Source organism: Antedon bifida, chromosome 10 (genome assembly GCF_963402885.1).
Source record: "Antedon bifida chromosome 10, ecAntBifi1.1, whole genome shotgun sequence".
NCBI classification, from domain to species: Eukaryota; Metazoa; Echinodermata; class Crinoidea; order Comatulida; family Antedonidae; genus Antedon; species Antedon bifida.
In genome coordinates this window covers 18851032-18866636 of record NC_136235.1, presented here as the reverse complement: position 1 = coordinate 18866636, position 15605 = coordinate 18851032, and the positions used below count along the sequence as shown (strand labels likewise).

Sequence of the window (15605 nt, the reverse complement as noted above, 5' to 3'; positions counted from 1 at the left end):
TGATGATGATGAGGTATATGATGATGATGTTTGATTTAAGATTAATGATTTAAAATGAATGATGTATGCTTAATTATGTATGATTATGATGTATCTTTAACAGTCAGTTGGAAGATTAGTCTATACATTTCAAAAAATGAAACAGCATGCACTAGTCCTGTGTATGCGGTAGCAATTTTAGAACGATTGGAAGCGTCAAAACCATAGATAAGAATATATTCCTAACATTCGCACTAATATCAACGTCCCTGGAGCATGTCGAGTTTTATAGTTTGATCAACAGACAGGGTTTTTACGCTGACCTGGACCAGCACTATGGATTACAGTTATAGTCCATATACGGCACATAATGTAAGCATCATTTCCGATATGTAATAATTGAATATCCACATATCCAATCAGAAACAAGTAACGGTTACAAACAGATGACTTTTTGTAAAACTTATCGTAGGCCCGTGAGTATAAGCTCCGAATGATAGTGAAACAAGCACCCAGCTGATTCATTCATGTACTAGTATACTACTAACAATTAATAGGCCTACTATCAGAATAAACATCGATTTATATGTTAGGTAAGTTTTAAATGCACTATTAACTTTTATAGTATTTTGAGTCACGGTAATACATGTACATATTTATTGTTATATAAGGTGAATTTATATGCATCATTTATTTTCAACGAATTAATACGAAGTTTGGCTTCATGCCTAAACTTGTATATTGTGCACGTTTTTCCAGTGACGTTTTTAAAGTGTTTTCTGTCGTGTAAAATCTAATTTGCCACTGTGACACTGTTTAGTATGTAATTTGCTGCTGCAGGAATGTAATTGATACACATTTCAATTGCTTCCAAATTAAATAATATTGGCCTTTGGTAATTGAAATTTAATTTAAAAAAGTTTTAATATGATATTATTATTATTATATTTTTTGCAAACGATTTACTATAATTACGCATGTACCAGTAATTACCAATTATTTTTCTAATTACCGTTGGATATATAGGCTACTTTTATAGTTGATTTGGTTTCTATTGGAAAACAATATGTTTGACATAAATTATAATATACCAATCAACCACAAGGCGTGGTCGTCATGCTAAGTAATTTAGAAATGAAGCGTGGCGATGACCAAGAACACATGAGGAAAGTTGTATCTTACTTAACATATTATCATACCATGATAATTGAGGTGGTGACAATGATGATAAAGACGTTGATGATAATGATGATGGGTTAGAGATAATGATGATTTCACCTATTATTTTATTATTACAATTGCAATAACTTGTTATTATCTTTTGATATATTAAAATATAACAAATTAGTAATTAAGTAACAGTGCGTCCTACTTTTAATTTCCTTACTACTAAATCCAACAGAAAGGAAGTTAGAATGTTAGTTTAACATTCGTTGCGGTAAAAATTAAAGGCGTCGAAAAGACTATCGCCAAGCTAAATGTTGGCACTAATTCAAAGTTCCAAATAGCCAAATAGATAAATAAACAATTAAAACACAAACATCATAATATTAAATGCAAGAATATTTGGATGAATTTCAGACTACATTGGTTAATTGTAATTCGGCGTTTGCCAAATAAACGTCATTTAAATCCCGATATCTCACTACATGCTATCTTGTACTACTCATATACTACTCATATAATTTAGAGGATTTCATTTTGTTTTGTCGGTATAAGATAACAAATCTTTTGCTAACTTATTTTGAGCAATTGAATGTCAACTTGAAAGATTAATCAATGAATCAATATGGATCAGTTTGAAAAATTGAAACTTTTTTTTAAAGATCCTCTTTTTTTCTTCTAACACTTCATGTCCTGTGTCCACCATGGAGTAGTTCAATCGACTGCTACAAAGTGTAAGAAGCAAATTATAAGCTTTGCACCTTATACTGCTTAGGTCATCACTTATATTATTGTACACGGATATCACAAGACTTATTCTGTAATAAGAATAAGCGCCAAATTAATTAGTATTCATTATAGTCTGCTTTTGACGAAAACTTTAAAAGGAAGAGAGTTTTGAGACAGGATATCTGTGGTAACACTATGTATTCTACTATGGTTTCTTTTCGCACTCATCCTTTAAAAACAAGTTTACACGAAATTGAGTTTAATGTTATCAATAAACTATCTGGATCTGTCTCTCACATAATACAGTATGCAAATTTAACACATGCAATCAGAAATATTCACTCATTTTTGTTTTGTTTTCAACATTTGAATTAATCATTTGTCTAAAAGACATTAATTATTGCAACGAGGAAAAAAACACATTCTGCTGCAGACTACCCTGGAACAATTATTATTACATTGGCGACCTTCCAATTGTTATTTCTTTAATAAAAGGTCGGCTTAGTGCTAGGCTGGACATTTGCCAGATTCTTAATTCATAATTTACAAAAACACACAGACTAAATATAATTTTAAAAGCTAAACATGTTCTAATTTTATAGGTCAAACCCATCGATATTAAGTATAAAAACTATCACCTTTGAAATATAACATCGATAACACACGAGTTTACTTATGTTTGTCTCAGGTACCGTTAATACCTTTAAATACAAATTATAGTTTACAAAATATATAGCAATTAATGGTGCAGAGCTGATGATAATGATTGGTTTTTATAAAGATGTTTACGGTAATGATTATTAATGATAAAATATATTAGAGATTAAACCGAAATTAAACAATAAATATTTCTTACAAAAAACGCCGCTCGACTTTTTTGACGTAACAGTTTTAATTATTGTTCTTTCCTCATTAAATGACGATTTTTCTTTAGATTCTATTTAATAATTTAAGAAATAATCATTTAGTTTAACAATCAGTAGTACCATAAACATTTTGTGTAACGTAAAATATAGTCAGTATAGAACAAAGTCCGTGGCTTACTGATGTACAGAACAAAAATATAATCTTAAACTAAACTATAGTACTGTTTATATTCCCTTAGGTCCCTATACCCCAATATTCCAGTAAACACAGTGATATATTATAAGAGGACAAAGGCATTAATGCTTTAGTCCCTCTTGGATAAATATAACTGCCTAAGGCGCGTCGAGATAAAAGATTTTTGGATAGTTTTGGATTTAACTGTTGGAATTTCATGACGTCATATTGTATTTATCTATATTAATTCTAATTCTGACAGTGGTAGTTTTGGCCACGTCAGCAGTTATGATGATACAGAAAATGTTGTACAACTTTTGAATGCATTTCAAAGTCAAAAGTTTGAATCTTACTAAGGTGTTTTCATTGACGAATATATTACCTACTCGTTGTCATTGCATCATATTTCCTTTCCAGAAATGAAAGCGTACAGTAATACCAATGACGATGGTGATGGAAACGAGCTAGATATGGCGAGGGACAGAGGTAGTGTCGTTGGTGTATCCTGCATTGTACGACAATACGAAGAATCAAGGTTCATTGTGACTATACCAGGTCTGCCTTTACAGCCAAAAACAGTACGTAATTCACAAACTGATAGCAGACTTCAGGCAGCAACTAACGGAGCCAATAATCACAAGTATAACTTAAGAAGTTCTCGCAAATACCCAAAAATCCCTCCTAAGCCAGTGGAAATCTGCCAAAGAAAACATAGAGATTTACAAGATGCCAAAAATGGAAACACCTCTCACAGCGAGAATGTTGATGTCCAATCGATGCAAATAAAACAACCTAGAAACTGTAAGTAGGCCTAACATTATTCTATTACAGCGTCTTCCGACAGACTTCAGTGCTGGAAAACCATTCCTTTCTGTCCAGAACATGTATATATTTCTTCACAGTGAAGTTTGTATAAAGTAAAATTTAATACTAGGCCTGTATTATCAATTACTTATCATTCAACTTTAAATTAATGTTTATTTATTTATTTGGAAATGACATAGATAAGAAAAACATTATGATATACTGTACCGCATAAAAACGCCTTTCACTGAACAAAACCATCTGATATAATTAGAAAAAAGTTAATATTGATTTTATTTAGTAGGCCTAAGTGAAAAATTAATACAGAAAAAAATGTTTTAAAATAATGACAAAACTGTCCATGATAAAGTTTATCTTTTAAACGGCAGATGTATGGTCAATCTCTAAGTTGAAAAAAACTAATGTAAACGATAACAAATTAAGTTTGACAGCAATATTTCAGGTCTAGGCAAGAAATTAATTGAACAGAAAAACGCTTCCTAAACTATTCTCGCCATTGCGTCAAATCTACAAATAGATTCTGAATACAACCTATAAATATAATTAGGACTTACAGTTGAAAAGTTCGATAGAGGGGACATGTTTCCTGTAGAATAATTGTTTCGATTAAATAGTACTTTTTTTTTTTCGTTTGTTTTTTAAAAAACACACAAAAGGAAGTACTATTAATCTAATGTTTAAACACGTGGCGCACACTTTAATTTACAAGGATAAATTAAATAATTAAAAATAAAATAGAAATAAATAAATATATTGATAGCGATACTGGAATAAATTCTAAAATTAATAATTATATGAACAATTCACCAACATGAAATTAATAAATATAAATAAGAAATTTTTAGAAATAAGATTTTTTTCATTCTTTAAATGTTCTAACATTACCCACACTATACGAATAAAAATTGATTCAAAAATATTAATGAAACATGATTCATAAGTCATTAAACATATTTGTTAATGTTTTAGGCGTGTTAACAGAACCAGTACTCCTTCGCATTGCCGAACAACTCGGCAGCGAGTGGCAGTCTCTACTGATCCACTTAGGCTTGAAGAAGGCCCAGATCGACCTCATCAAATCTGAAACACAATGGAGTGGAGGCTTACACCAAACGATCTTCCGTGGGCTACTTAAGTGGAAACAACGATGTAGAAAAGAAGACAAGGCCGTTCATCAGCTGCAGCTAGGTCTTCAACAAGTTGGACGGAACGATATATCAGAAGATCTCGATGGTATGTCTTTGTTCTTTGTAGCTGCTGCCAGTCACTGAGCAGTAACTTTGTCAAGATCAACGTTGTGTACTTATTGAATAATAATCAAGCAGTAAGGATTATGATTTTGGTAAAACTATAGTTGTTTACATTTTAGTGTTTCTATTGTTCAATTCAGTTCTATTTATTCAAACGGTACTTAAAACAACATTCGGTTGTGTACAATAAAATGTTAAATGCAAAATATGAAATAATAAGTGTAGCCTATAGTAATAAACGAATAAAAGTTCGGGGTGACTAATGAAGCAAACCTCATATTGCGGCCATTTCTGTAAACTTGATGAGTTTAACTTAGACAAAAGCGGCGAGTTTTATTTTACGTTTTCACTATCATAGTTCACGATTTACCAACAAAGTACCTCAGCGACCTAAAGTTACCGTAATTACGCACAGATTCACAAACCAAGTATCGTTACGTATTAGATATATAAATGCAAGATTATTTTTAAATCTTTTTTATAGAAAAAATCGAAGTCAACGGCAACGACTGTTCATTCCAGAAGGTACCATCTCTCCAGGAGAGAGTTGACGCTTTAGAGAAGCGAGTGTCCACTTTAGAACGGCGACAATGTCGCTGTGATATGACATCGGCTACTGATGCGACAGACGGCGGGGGAGAAGAGGAGTTCGAAATAGTCTCCTTTGAGGAGGTCGGCCTAGCCCAGGATCATTATTACACCGGGCATCAGAATCCAAAGAGCTCAATACAAGACTGGATGGAATGCGGTCTGCAACGGGTTACCAGTTGGAGTTATTCCGTAGAACACGTGCATGAAGAAGAGGCTATGGAATTAGATTTTGGTTTTTAACAAATCAAAATTTAATAATTATCAAAAATGAACTTTAGGCTGGCCTTTTACAAATTCCAATGTTCCTTTATTATGTATTGGACAGTTGTTTCTTCCTAATCATTTTGGGCATTTAAATTATTTAACTTTTTTTTTTCATTCCACAGTGACAGTAAATCTTCGCTATACAGTCCTAAACAGTAACAAACAACATCGAACAATCTTCGACCTTTTTTCAAAACGCATTTTACCTGAAGACATGCTATCATATATTGCCCTCATCTTGTCATCTAGTACAACATATTGCATGTACTTAAAAAACAACAAGTTGTCTGGAACAATTATTTTTTAAATGTATATATACTGTGTATAATAAACGAATAACATAAACGGTTTCATAATTTGTACTGAGTTTTATTACGCTTATACGCATGCGTATTCATGTTTCCATCCTCTAAATCCCTCTCTGCGCATGCGTATAAGCTGACGCTTTCGATTCGCGCGAACAAATTCGCCTAATGGAAAATCGGCTTTACGGCAACCATGTAATTTCTTAAACGCCAGCCAGGAAAGCTGTTCCCGTACAAATTGAGTACGCATGCGCAATGATTACTGCGTTGTCTTGCAATCGAAGAAATCTAATTACCTTTCTACGGAAGCTTCTAGGTGCCATCCACTTGGCGACTTATCAAGAAGCTTCCGTACTTTTCGAATATAAAGCGAGAATTGAAATTACATTCAATCCAATTTACATTAGTAACTTGTTTTTGTTTATTTAAATATACATTCAGACTACAATTGCATTACACAATTAGAAAATATATTTACATATTTGTTACGAGAATCTTAATTTAACTATAGTTGAAATATGTACTTTACAAGAAAAAAAGTAATGTGTTGAAATTGAAATGATAATAAACAAATAGTAATAAAAGAATACCTTTATCATACTAAAATGCACTGTTATCGATAATTTGTGCGCTTAAAGCATTTTTTTCCAAAAGCCCGTATTTGGTGGTACACGCGGACGTGTGTACCGCAATCCCGACTTAATTGTGGTTTTTTACGCGCAAACAAATAAACGCTTCTCGATCAAACGCCTTATTTTTTTTCACATTTTTAACCGTTTAAAGACGAAACATTTTTTATCGCAATAGGCCCATATAGTATTTATTTTTACATAAAATGCAGTTTGTGACTTTAGATCGAAACGATGTAGGAATGGTCACTTTAATCGCCCAGTATAAATAGAATATTAACAAATATATATTTCAATATTTCATAGGCATATTACCATTTTACACGCAAACAAAAAGATAAACGGCTCCGCCTTTTTTCCACATTTTTAACCGTTTAAAGACGAAACATTTTTTATCGCAATAGGCCCATATAATATTTATTTTTACATAAAATGCAGTTTGTGACTTTAGATCGAAACGATGTAGGAATAGTGTCTTTAATCGGCCGTAAGGACTGGAATGTGTATTGCGTTCACGTTACCACCTCGGTCCCAATCGCCAAACGAATATCGCTGATCGAGAGATTGTGGTATTCCATACAAACATGGAGTACAACAAACTCCACGATACAAATAATAATTAACTTTAAAATCATTCACTTTGTTTCATCACAAATGATAATATTCCTACATATATAAAACTTCGAAATAAACAAAAAAGCATAAAAATCCTAAGAACAATACCTTATAATTATTCTTAAATTCATACCGTTTCATCCAATACATGCATATTGGACATAACACCTTGTCTGCTCATTCTTTCCAGGATATAGTTTACAATTTGTGTTACGATCTGGAATCTGAATCAGAAATATAAAACACAAATATAACAAAGGTTTGTGCAATATTTTTGGAGGTAGATAACATTTACAACTTGTGTTGTCAAATTCATAACAGTGACTTATCTCTGATATATTAAAAAATACTCTATAAATTGCAGTTAAATAAATTGGACTTTCTCAAAATGAGTAAAGCAATGAAATTAAATTAATCATATACATTACCTTTTAGTTTCCTCCAAAAATTAAGGGCGGGGAAGGAGATGGGGGTGTTGATGTGGAGGCAGGGGCATGCGGGGGAAACGGGGATGCGGGGGAAACGGGGATGCGGGGGAAACGGGGATGCGGGGGAAACGGGGATGCGGAGGCAAGGTCATGTGTCCTCCACTGTGGCCTTATGGAAACTTAAATTTAAAATTGTGTAATTATATTTCAACAATAATTTTATCTTGTAGGCCTATAATTGTATCTTGAATAACCACAAAATGTGGTTAAACATGTATAAAACATTATACACAACATTATAATTATTAAATAATTATAATAGTAATAATTTTTTTAAACTACTATACAACAACTACAGCATATTACCATTTTTGTTTGGCGAAAAATATTATATGGCTACTATACATACACCAGTAGATACATTTGTACACATTTTAAAAGTTGTTCATAATAATTTAGTCTATGCAGCCAGATTAAATTGATCTATCTACATAGTATATACACTACTGCTATTTACATAAGTTAAAGAAAACATTTAGGAAAATAAAGCTTTGTATTAAACATTATAAACAATATACCCTGCTATAGAAAACATAATTATACTAATTGAATTCAGAAATAATATGAGTACCGTAAATCTTCTAATAGTAAACCATACTCTAATAGTAACTCCCCTTCTAATAGTAACCCACCTTATAAGTCAATCTATAATAATAACCCACTACTATTACAATAGTAACCCATGGGAGTCACTATTAGAGTCACAAAAACTTATGATGCAGCCGTATTTTTAAAATAAGGAGATAATGCATGTTGATCTCGGCAGTTCTAATAGTAACCCACACTAAAAAACAATCAAAGAATAACAACCCAGGGTTACAATTAGAAGATTTACGTTAGATGTGTAGTAGTATTTGTAACCTGTAGTAGTATTGGTAAAAAATAATTAATCAGTAGTTATATCAATCTAATAAACATTGACTCTAATCTAGGAAGAGTGAAATTAAGAGTAAATTCACTCTTCCCTGCCCTAATCAATTTAATCATGATAGGCTAGGTTCTAGCATGGTTATTCGGCTCAATATTCGTAAAAATCAAAGCGGCTTCTGGTGTCGCTCGTAAAGAAATATCGATGACCTTAAAAGAAGCAGAACCAGAGACATCGGGCACATCTAAATCCATGAGTATAAATATCAAAATTAAAACTATTTTTAATTTTAGTTTTAAAACTTTTAAAAAAGTCAAAAGTTTTACATAAATTATGAGAGAATAGTGATGCATTGTTTTTAAAATTTGTTTCAATTTTATTTCTCTCTCTGTTGATGAACTAGCTTATTCATCTACACTTTCCTTTGAAACCTCTAATGTAGATTTTTTAAGCAATGGTATTTTCTTTCCATTTTCACTTTCTGACTTTTTGTCTTCACTTTCTTTCAAGGCTTTTGAAATGTCAGCAATGCTCTGTTTTCGTTCTACTTTCTTCTCCTTGTCCTCTTGATCTGTCCGCTGCTTGGCAACCAGTGCTGACCAGTTCTGCAAATTTTTCCTATTAAGTGGCAACAAATAAAATAACACATTTTAATATTAAAGAATAAGTAATTGCAATTTTTATATCAGTTGCTGCTTTTACAAGAGCTTTTCCAACTTTCCTAAACCCTTGATTGACACCAAAGTGTTTAGGCAATGTCATGAATAATGTTGCCAAAATTGCTGGGAAATTTTGAGTTTTAAAAGTACTTACGATGCACCATCATATAGTGGCTTACTCCCTGGCACTAATTTGTATAGTAACTCATAGCATGGCAAACATATACCAACAATAAATGAAACCTGAAAAGTAAAAAACATAAATAAAATGATGTTATAATTGTAAGCCACAGATTAAAAGAATATGATCTTCTGTATTTATATCATTTAATATTAAAAAACAACATTCTTATGTGGTTTCATAATCTGAACTGGTTATTCCATTACCATATACAAATAAATAAACATTCCCAAAAATTATATTTATGGATATCTTATTAAATATTAGCATATAATTCAAATTCTTACTTGGTTGGCAGGTAGTTCATGTGCTTTGTCCCTATCCATCATTGGGATTGGTTTTTGGCCCTGTGCTTTCTCTTCATCTCCCTAGACATAAAAATTAAACAAAATCGTAGAAAAAGTGCAGGCAAATTATGTTTTAAAGTTGGAAGTCAATACTTAGACCTTGTTTCTATATGATACAAACTAAACATATTATCTACATAGGCACGTTTGGGAGAACAGCCTTTAAATGAAGAGCTCATCCAGTATACAGAATAAATAATAAATAAAATAATATAAATAAATAATTAATAAATAAAATAAATAAATCTCGGCCTAATATAATACTTGGCACAAATGAAATAAACAATAATAATAAAAATAAATATACAGAATCTATTCACTATCAACAATAATTGTTTTTTGTTTATAACGTTCAAAAGCACATACATGCACTAATGATGAGGAACACAACTGAATGTGACAATTATCATCTAAACACTGGTGGCAAATTACAATAATTACGTACTCTTGTATAGCTAGTAAACAGGACACAGTTTTCCACAAATTTTATACAAGAATTTTGTAATAAGGATGCCATTGGAAAGATTAAAATTCAACAAAATCAAAGGTAAAAACCTGTTGGTAGAATTCCTCGAATATGTCATAAACAACTTTACTGTGAACATCAAAGGGTTTGCTAATAGCTGTTAGATCACATGCAGACATAATAACATCATGTGCTAAAGATCTACATTAAAACAGAAATTAACATAATAATGCATATGCAAATAAAGCTTGATGAATATTTAAACATATGCTAATTTATTATACATGCTATACAAAAACATAAATTAATCATGCAAATAAATATTCGAATCTCAGTGCTGTATCTTCACATATGGATCTACATTAAAACAGAAATTAACATAATAATGCATATTCAAATAAAGCTTGATGAATATTTTAAAATATGCTAATTGATTATACATGCTTTACAAAAACATAAATAAATCATGCAAATAAATATTTGAATCTCAGTGCTGTATCTCCACATATGGATCTACATTAAAACAGAAATTAACATAATAATGCATATGCAAATATAGCTTTATGAATATTTAAAAATATGCTAATTGATTATATAGTGTATGCTATACAAAAACATAAATAAACCATGCAAATATATATTTGATTCTCAGTGCTGTATCTCCACATACGACAATATTTGCCAGTATCATAGGAATATTTGGTAATACAGCATATCGTGTGCATCACATGTGGTGAATGAATCATGTTAAGTTATGGTCTATGATAATAAGTGAAACACATGTGATGGTGTATTATGGAATTCTCCTGTGATGCTGTATTATGGAAATCTCTTGTGATGCTGTATTATGGCATTCTCCTATGATACTGGAGAAAGCTAGATACAGTACTGAGAATCGGATGAAACGACTACCGATGACGAATTGATTGACATGACCTATGGTTGATTGACATGACCTATGGTTGATTGACATGACCTATGGTTGATTGACATGACCTATGGTTGATTGTCAGTTGTCACAAATCAAAAGCTCTTCATTTACAGTATAAAATTCAGTAATACAAGATTTGTATAAAAAAATGACAATAAACGATACAAAAAAGCATGCAATATACAATATGACATCAATACAATGCAATTAGTGAAAACAAGACGCTGAAATGAGTGAAATGACGTTACACAAAACCACTGAACTGAGCCATTCCAAGCAGTGCTCATCACCCACCTGCTGATAAAATTCATCAAATATAACTTTAACTGTCTGTTGTTGGATAGACCAAGGTTTACTGCTAGCCGAAAGGTCACAGGCGGTCATCGTGATCGACTTTATGAAGTTTCTAGATTGAGGAGGTTCAATAGCATTATGGATAGATAACTATGTGTTGGAATAGGAAAGTTCTTTTAGAAGAAAATACTATGTTTAAATTGTGTTCAATACTGCCCTCTTTTAGGCTAAAGCTCTGTTTACACTATCAAACTAGTTTGACAAAAAAAAGTGTAATGTGCCCGAATGTTGGAATAGGAAAGTTATTTTATAAGAAAATACTATGTTTAAATTGTGTTCAATACTGCCCTCTTTTAGGCTAAAGCTCTGTCTCCACTATCAAACTAGTTTGACAAAAAAAGTGTAATGTGCCTGAATATCGTAGTGATATACCCAAATATGGTAGTGGTATGACATGTCCATATATGGGCACATCACATTTTTTTTGTCACATAAAGTTTGATAAATACTGTACTAAATATCACGCCTATGTCAGACAATAGACATTTAGGGTTTTTAGAAAAAGAATCTCATCACTTCTAATTTTGGTGTTGGTTGTCGTCAAAAAGTAATAATTATTATCCAACTTATATCTCTGATAAAGTCAATTTTATTCAAAGGAATGTAATATAACAAATATATACAATATATAACAAAAATCTAAATATGATTTAACTTCATGAATAAGTAATAATAATAATTAAACAGATAATAAGTACCTATGTGATTGATCCTCCCAGCTAAACTGCTTCTTTTCAATGAGACCCTTCAACTTGCCCTTGTTTCCAAAGAACAACGCCAGATCTGTTGCTAATATCGAATGTCGTATCTCATTCAGCACAATCTTGTACTCTTCTGATGTCAGGTGTCGGAAAATGTTATGGCCGTCATTCTAGTAGTATGTAGAAAATGTTTTATTCAAATCTGAATTTAGTATTGACGGCAGATTCACTGTGACAATTTTGTGAATATGAAGTGAACATAATTAGCCCTATCAATTGAGATGTGAACTAGTTTGAGTTGTAAACAACCACCGATTTCTTTTTTCTTAAAGCTCTGTCTACACTATTAAACTAGTTTGACAACAAAAAGTGTGATGTGCCCAAATATGGTAGTGATATGCCCAAATACGGTAGTGGTATGACATCATCATGTCCATATATGGGCACATCACATTTTTTTGTCACATAAAGTTTAATAGTGTAGACAGAGCTTTAATATTCAAGATTTATTAAATATCAAGTGGCTAAATCTACTCTATGCCTATATCTACACCTATTGAGAAGATCGGGCCTCCGGGCCTCGAACCTTTAAAAACAACTATCCCACTAGACAATGGGTGAGAAAAGATGATGTAACATTTTTTTAAATGGTACAAATGGGTTCGAACCATAGCCTAACACCATTAGCATGAAGTTGCGATACCTGTACACTGCCCATTCCATTAACTCACCTGTAGTATGGTAACAGTCTGGTTGAAGTGATGATGTTCCATTGTTGACGTTGAATAGATTGCCGCTAGAGGTGTTGCGTTGTTTACCATGTACGAGTTGTTCTTTCCTCTGTGATCAAGGTCATGGCAAAGACAGGCTATAAACAAAGCCAGTGACTGCAGCAAAAAAGAAACATCTTAATTTTTCCGTTTTTGGAGCCCATGTATGAAGCTGGATGTTCAGTTATTCAATTCAATTCAATTTATTCTGGATTTAATACAAACACATACATCACATATGCTAGATCCGGGGGACTCCTACAGCTTTTGATGGGACTTCCCAGTGTGCACGTTAGTATTATTATTATTATTATAAAAACTGTATTGTTTTTTGTGCTTGTTATGTCAATGGGTCTATATGCAAAAAATATTTCCCTCTCCTTAGAATTGCACCTTCTATTCAATATCTCAAGTGGCACTGGCTAATTCAATTGTAACAATTATTTCAAATTTAATTCATTTTTGTAAAAAAAGAACGAGGAATTATAATGCATTTTGAATATTATTTTCAATACTGATCAATAATAGTTATTTTATTATGCTAATTATTGCCTCATTTAAATACAATTGTGTAGTTGGTATATAGATACTCTAGGCGCTGATTTCTGTTCTGATGACGAGAATAGTATTCTCGAAACATGTCAAGTAATTTTAAGGTAGTTTGCCTGTTCATTAAATGCCTTACGATTTTGATTTAAACTGATCAATAATAGTATTATAATAATAATTGTATCCAAATGCAGACTGTTTTGATTTTTATTAGATATCGTCCTTGCAGCTCAGTTATCAAAATAAATATAAAACATAGTGACACAATGGTAAACCAATTTTGTTTTTCAATAAGTCTAGTTTTTGTGACGCAATAGATTCTTAAAAATAGCTAGTTATTAACAAAATATTGACACACAAAGATAAAAGGTTATAAGATAAAAAACATACTTCAAGAAATGTAAAATTGTTAATGTCCGACTTCTTTATGATAGTGTAGACTGTGTGAGCGACCGAAAACGCATGAGTCCAGTTGTGGTAAGGTACGTGGCGATAGTTCTTGCGTACAGTTAATACAAACCGACAGAGATCATGGTAATCAAACCTAAAATGAGAACATAATTTGTTTATTTTTCATTATTAAACAATAACAAAACAATCATTGTTATATGAACAAAATGTAAAAAAAATTAATAAATGTATTGCCTGAATTTTATGAAATGGTTCAACCATTGTGGTCTAATGGTATGATGCTTGCATTAGCATCGGTGCAGGTTCAAATCCTGCAGGTAGCATTTTATCACCTGATCAATTTATGGAAGTTTGAATCTGTTGAGAGCTAATGCTAGGCAGAACAATGGTTAAATGGTGTACAAACTAAGCACTGTATCACCTTTATTTAAATCTATATTATTGCCGAGTATATACCATCTGAAGAATTTGGCAGAAAGGTGATATTTGATTTATTTCTTCTTTTTACTGGGTGACCTCTTCAGTCTAAAGCTCTGTCTACACTATAAAATTAGTGCCCAAATGATAGTGATATGACATCATCATGTCCATACATGGGCAGCACATCACATACAAAACATAAAGTTTGATAGTGTAGACAGAGCTAGACAGTTCAACCATAATGGTCTATATGTTAATCATGGCAGATACTGGCCTATGGCTATGCCTTAGGCCAGTAGATGGTCGCCAATGCACATTTTTTCATAAATTGTGACCATTAGTGTCTGATAAACATTTTATTTGATGTAAATGATCAATTATGCTTTCGATAATTGGGTACGGTATTACTATTAGTGTAAAAACCTATTTATTGATCAAATTATTCATCAACAAGGTTAACATTATGCAAACATTAAAATGTATGAAATCTAACTGTGAGCACTTTCAATGTTTTCTCACAAAGATATATGCAAGGTTTTTTTCAGATATTTATGTTAATGATAGTCATGTACAGTGTACATTTTTATTTTGCATTTTATTCACATAATATAGTTATTTTATTTATGGCCAAGAAATTTACTAGAAATTGTGAATCGGATAACTTGAAATATTAATTATTATATAAATATTTTTGCATAGAAATACATAAAATGTTATTATCATAATTGAACTATAACGATTTGAGTTATATTTCATATTCAATCAACAAAAAAATATAAATTGTAATAGGAGGGATAGAAAAAGGAAATTTAGAAAACATTTTTATTAAAAGGTTTGGATTTTGGAGAGTAGGGACCAAATTGGTAAAACAGAAATTAAGGGTTGCAATATTACCATCACATCATTTGCATTCGTTAAGGCGTTGGCTTTAAAAGTGGAGAGCAAAGGGTTTTATAAAAAATTATATATATAATTATTAATTTTAGTTAGTTAAAACAGTAAGAAAAATAAAACTAAAGTTATAAGACATATTTAAATTGAATTAACAGAATAATAGCAAAGAAATAT

General features: G+C 31.5%; 2 protein-coding genes across 9 annotated transcripts in view; one reads left to right on the top strand and one right to left on the bottom strand.

Moving 5' to 3' along the window:
• Positions 1-446: 446 nt before the first annotated feature.
• Positions 447-6117, top strand: LOC144854402 (uncharacterized). The gene is made up of 4 exons (XM_078712348.1): positions 447-572; positions 3331-3714; positions 4708-4971; positions 5473-6117. Exons 1-4 carry the CDS (start codon positions 566-568, stop codon positions 5817-5819), a joined length of 1002 nt encoding a protein of 333 aa, XP_078568474.1. The 5' UTR covers positions 447-565; the 3' UTR covers positions 5820-6117.
• Positions 6118-6557: 440 nt separating this feature from the next.
• The window catches only part of LOC144854292 (putative 3',5'-cyclic phosphodiesterase pde-5), a 36219-nt gene continuing 27171 nt past the window's right edge, over positions 6558-15605 (bottom strand). For 6 of the 8 annotated variants that reach the window (XM_078712224.1, XM_078712227.1, XM_078712226.1 and 3 more), the window contains 7 exons: positions 14097-14250; positions 13119-13274; positions 12385-12557; positions 11627-11738; positions 9876-9956; positions 9562-9650; positions 6558-9366 (listed from right to left, as the gene is read on the bottom strand). In XM_078712224.1, coding sequence (XP_078568350.1) covers positions 9153-9366; positions 9562-9650; positions 9876-9956; positions 11627-11738; positions 12385-12557; positions 13119-13274; positions 14097-14250 — 979 coding nt within the window. In that variant the 3' untranslated portion in view covers positions 6558-9152. Of the gene's footprint in view, positions 9367-9561; positions 9651-9875; positions 9957-10490; positions 10603-11626; positions 11739-12384; positions 12558-13118; positions 13275-14096; positions 14251-15605 lie in introns of all 8 variants that reach the window. The other 2 variants (XR_013614558.1, XM_078712225.1) reach the window with 2 other exon arrangements.

Coding starts and splice junctions, on each gene's coding strand:
- LOC144854402 (XM_078712348.1), top strand. Junction 3,715..4,707: donor AATAAAACAACCTAGAAACT/GTAAGTAGGCCT, acceptor TTAATGTTTTAG/GCGTGTTAACAGAACCAGTA. Junction 4,972..5,472: donor TATATCAGAAGATCTCGATG/GTATGTCTTTGT, acceptor TCTTTTTTATAG/AAAAAATCGAAGTCAACGGC.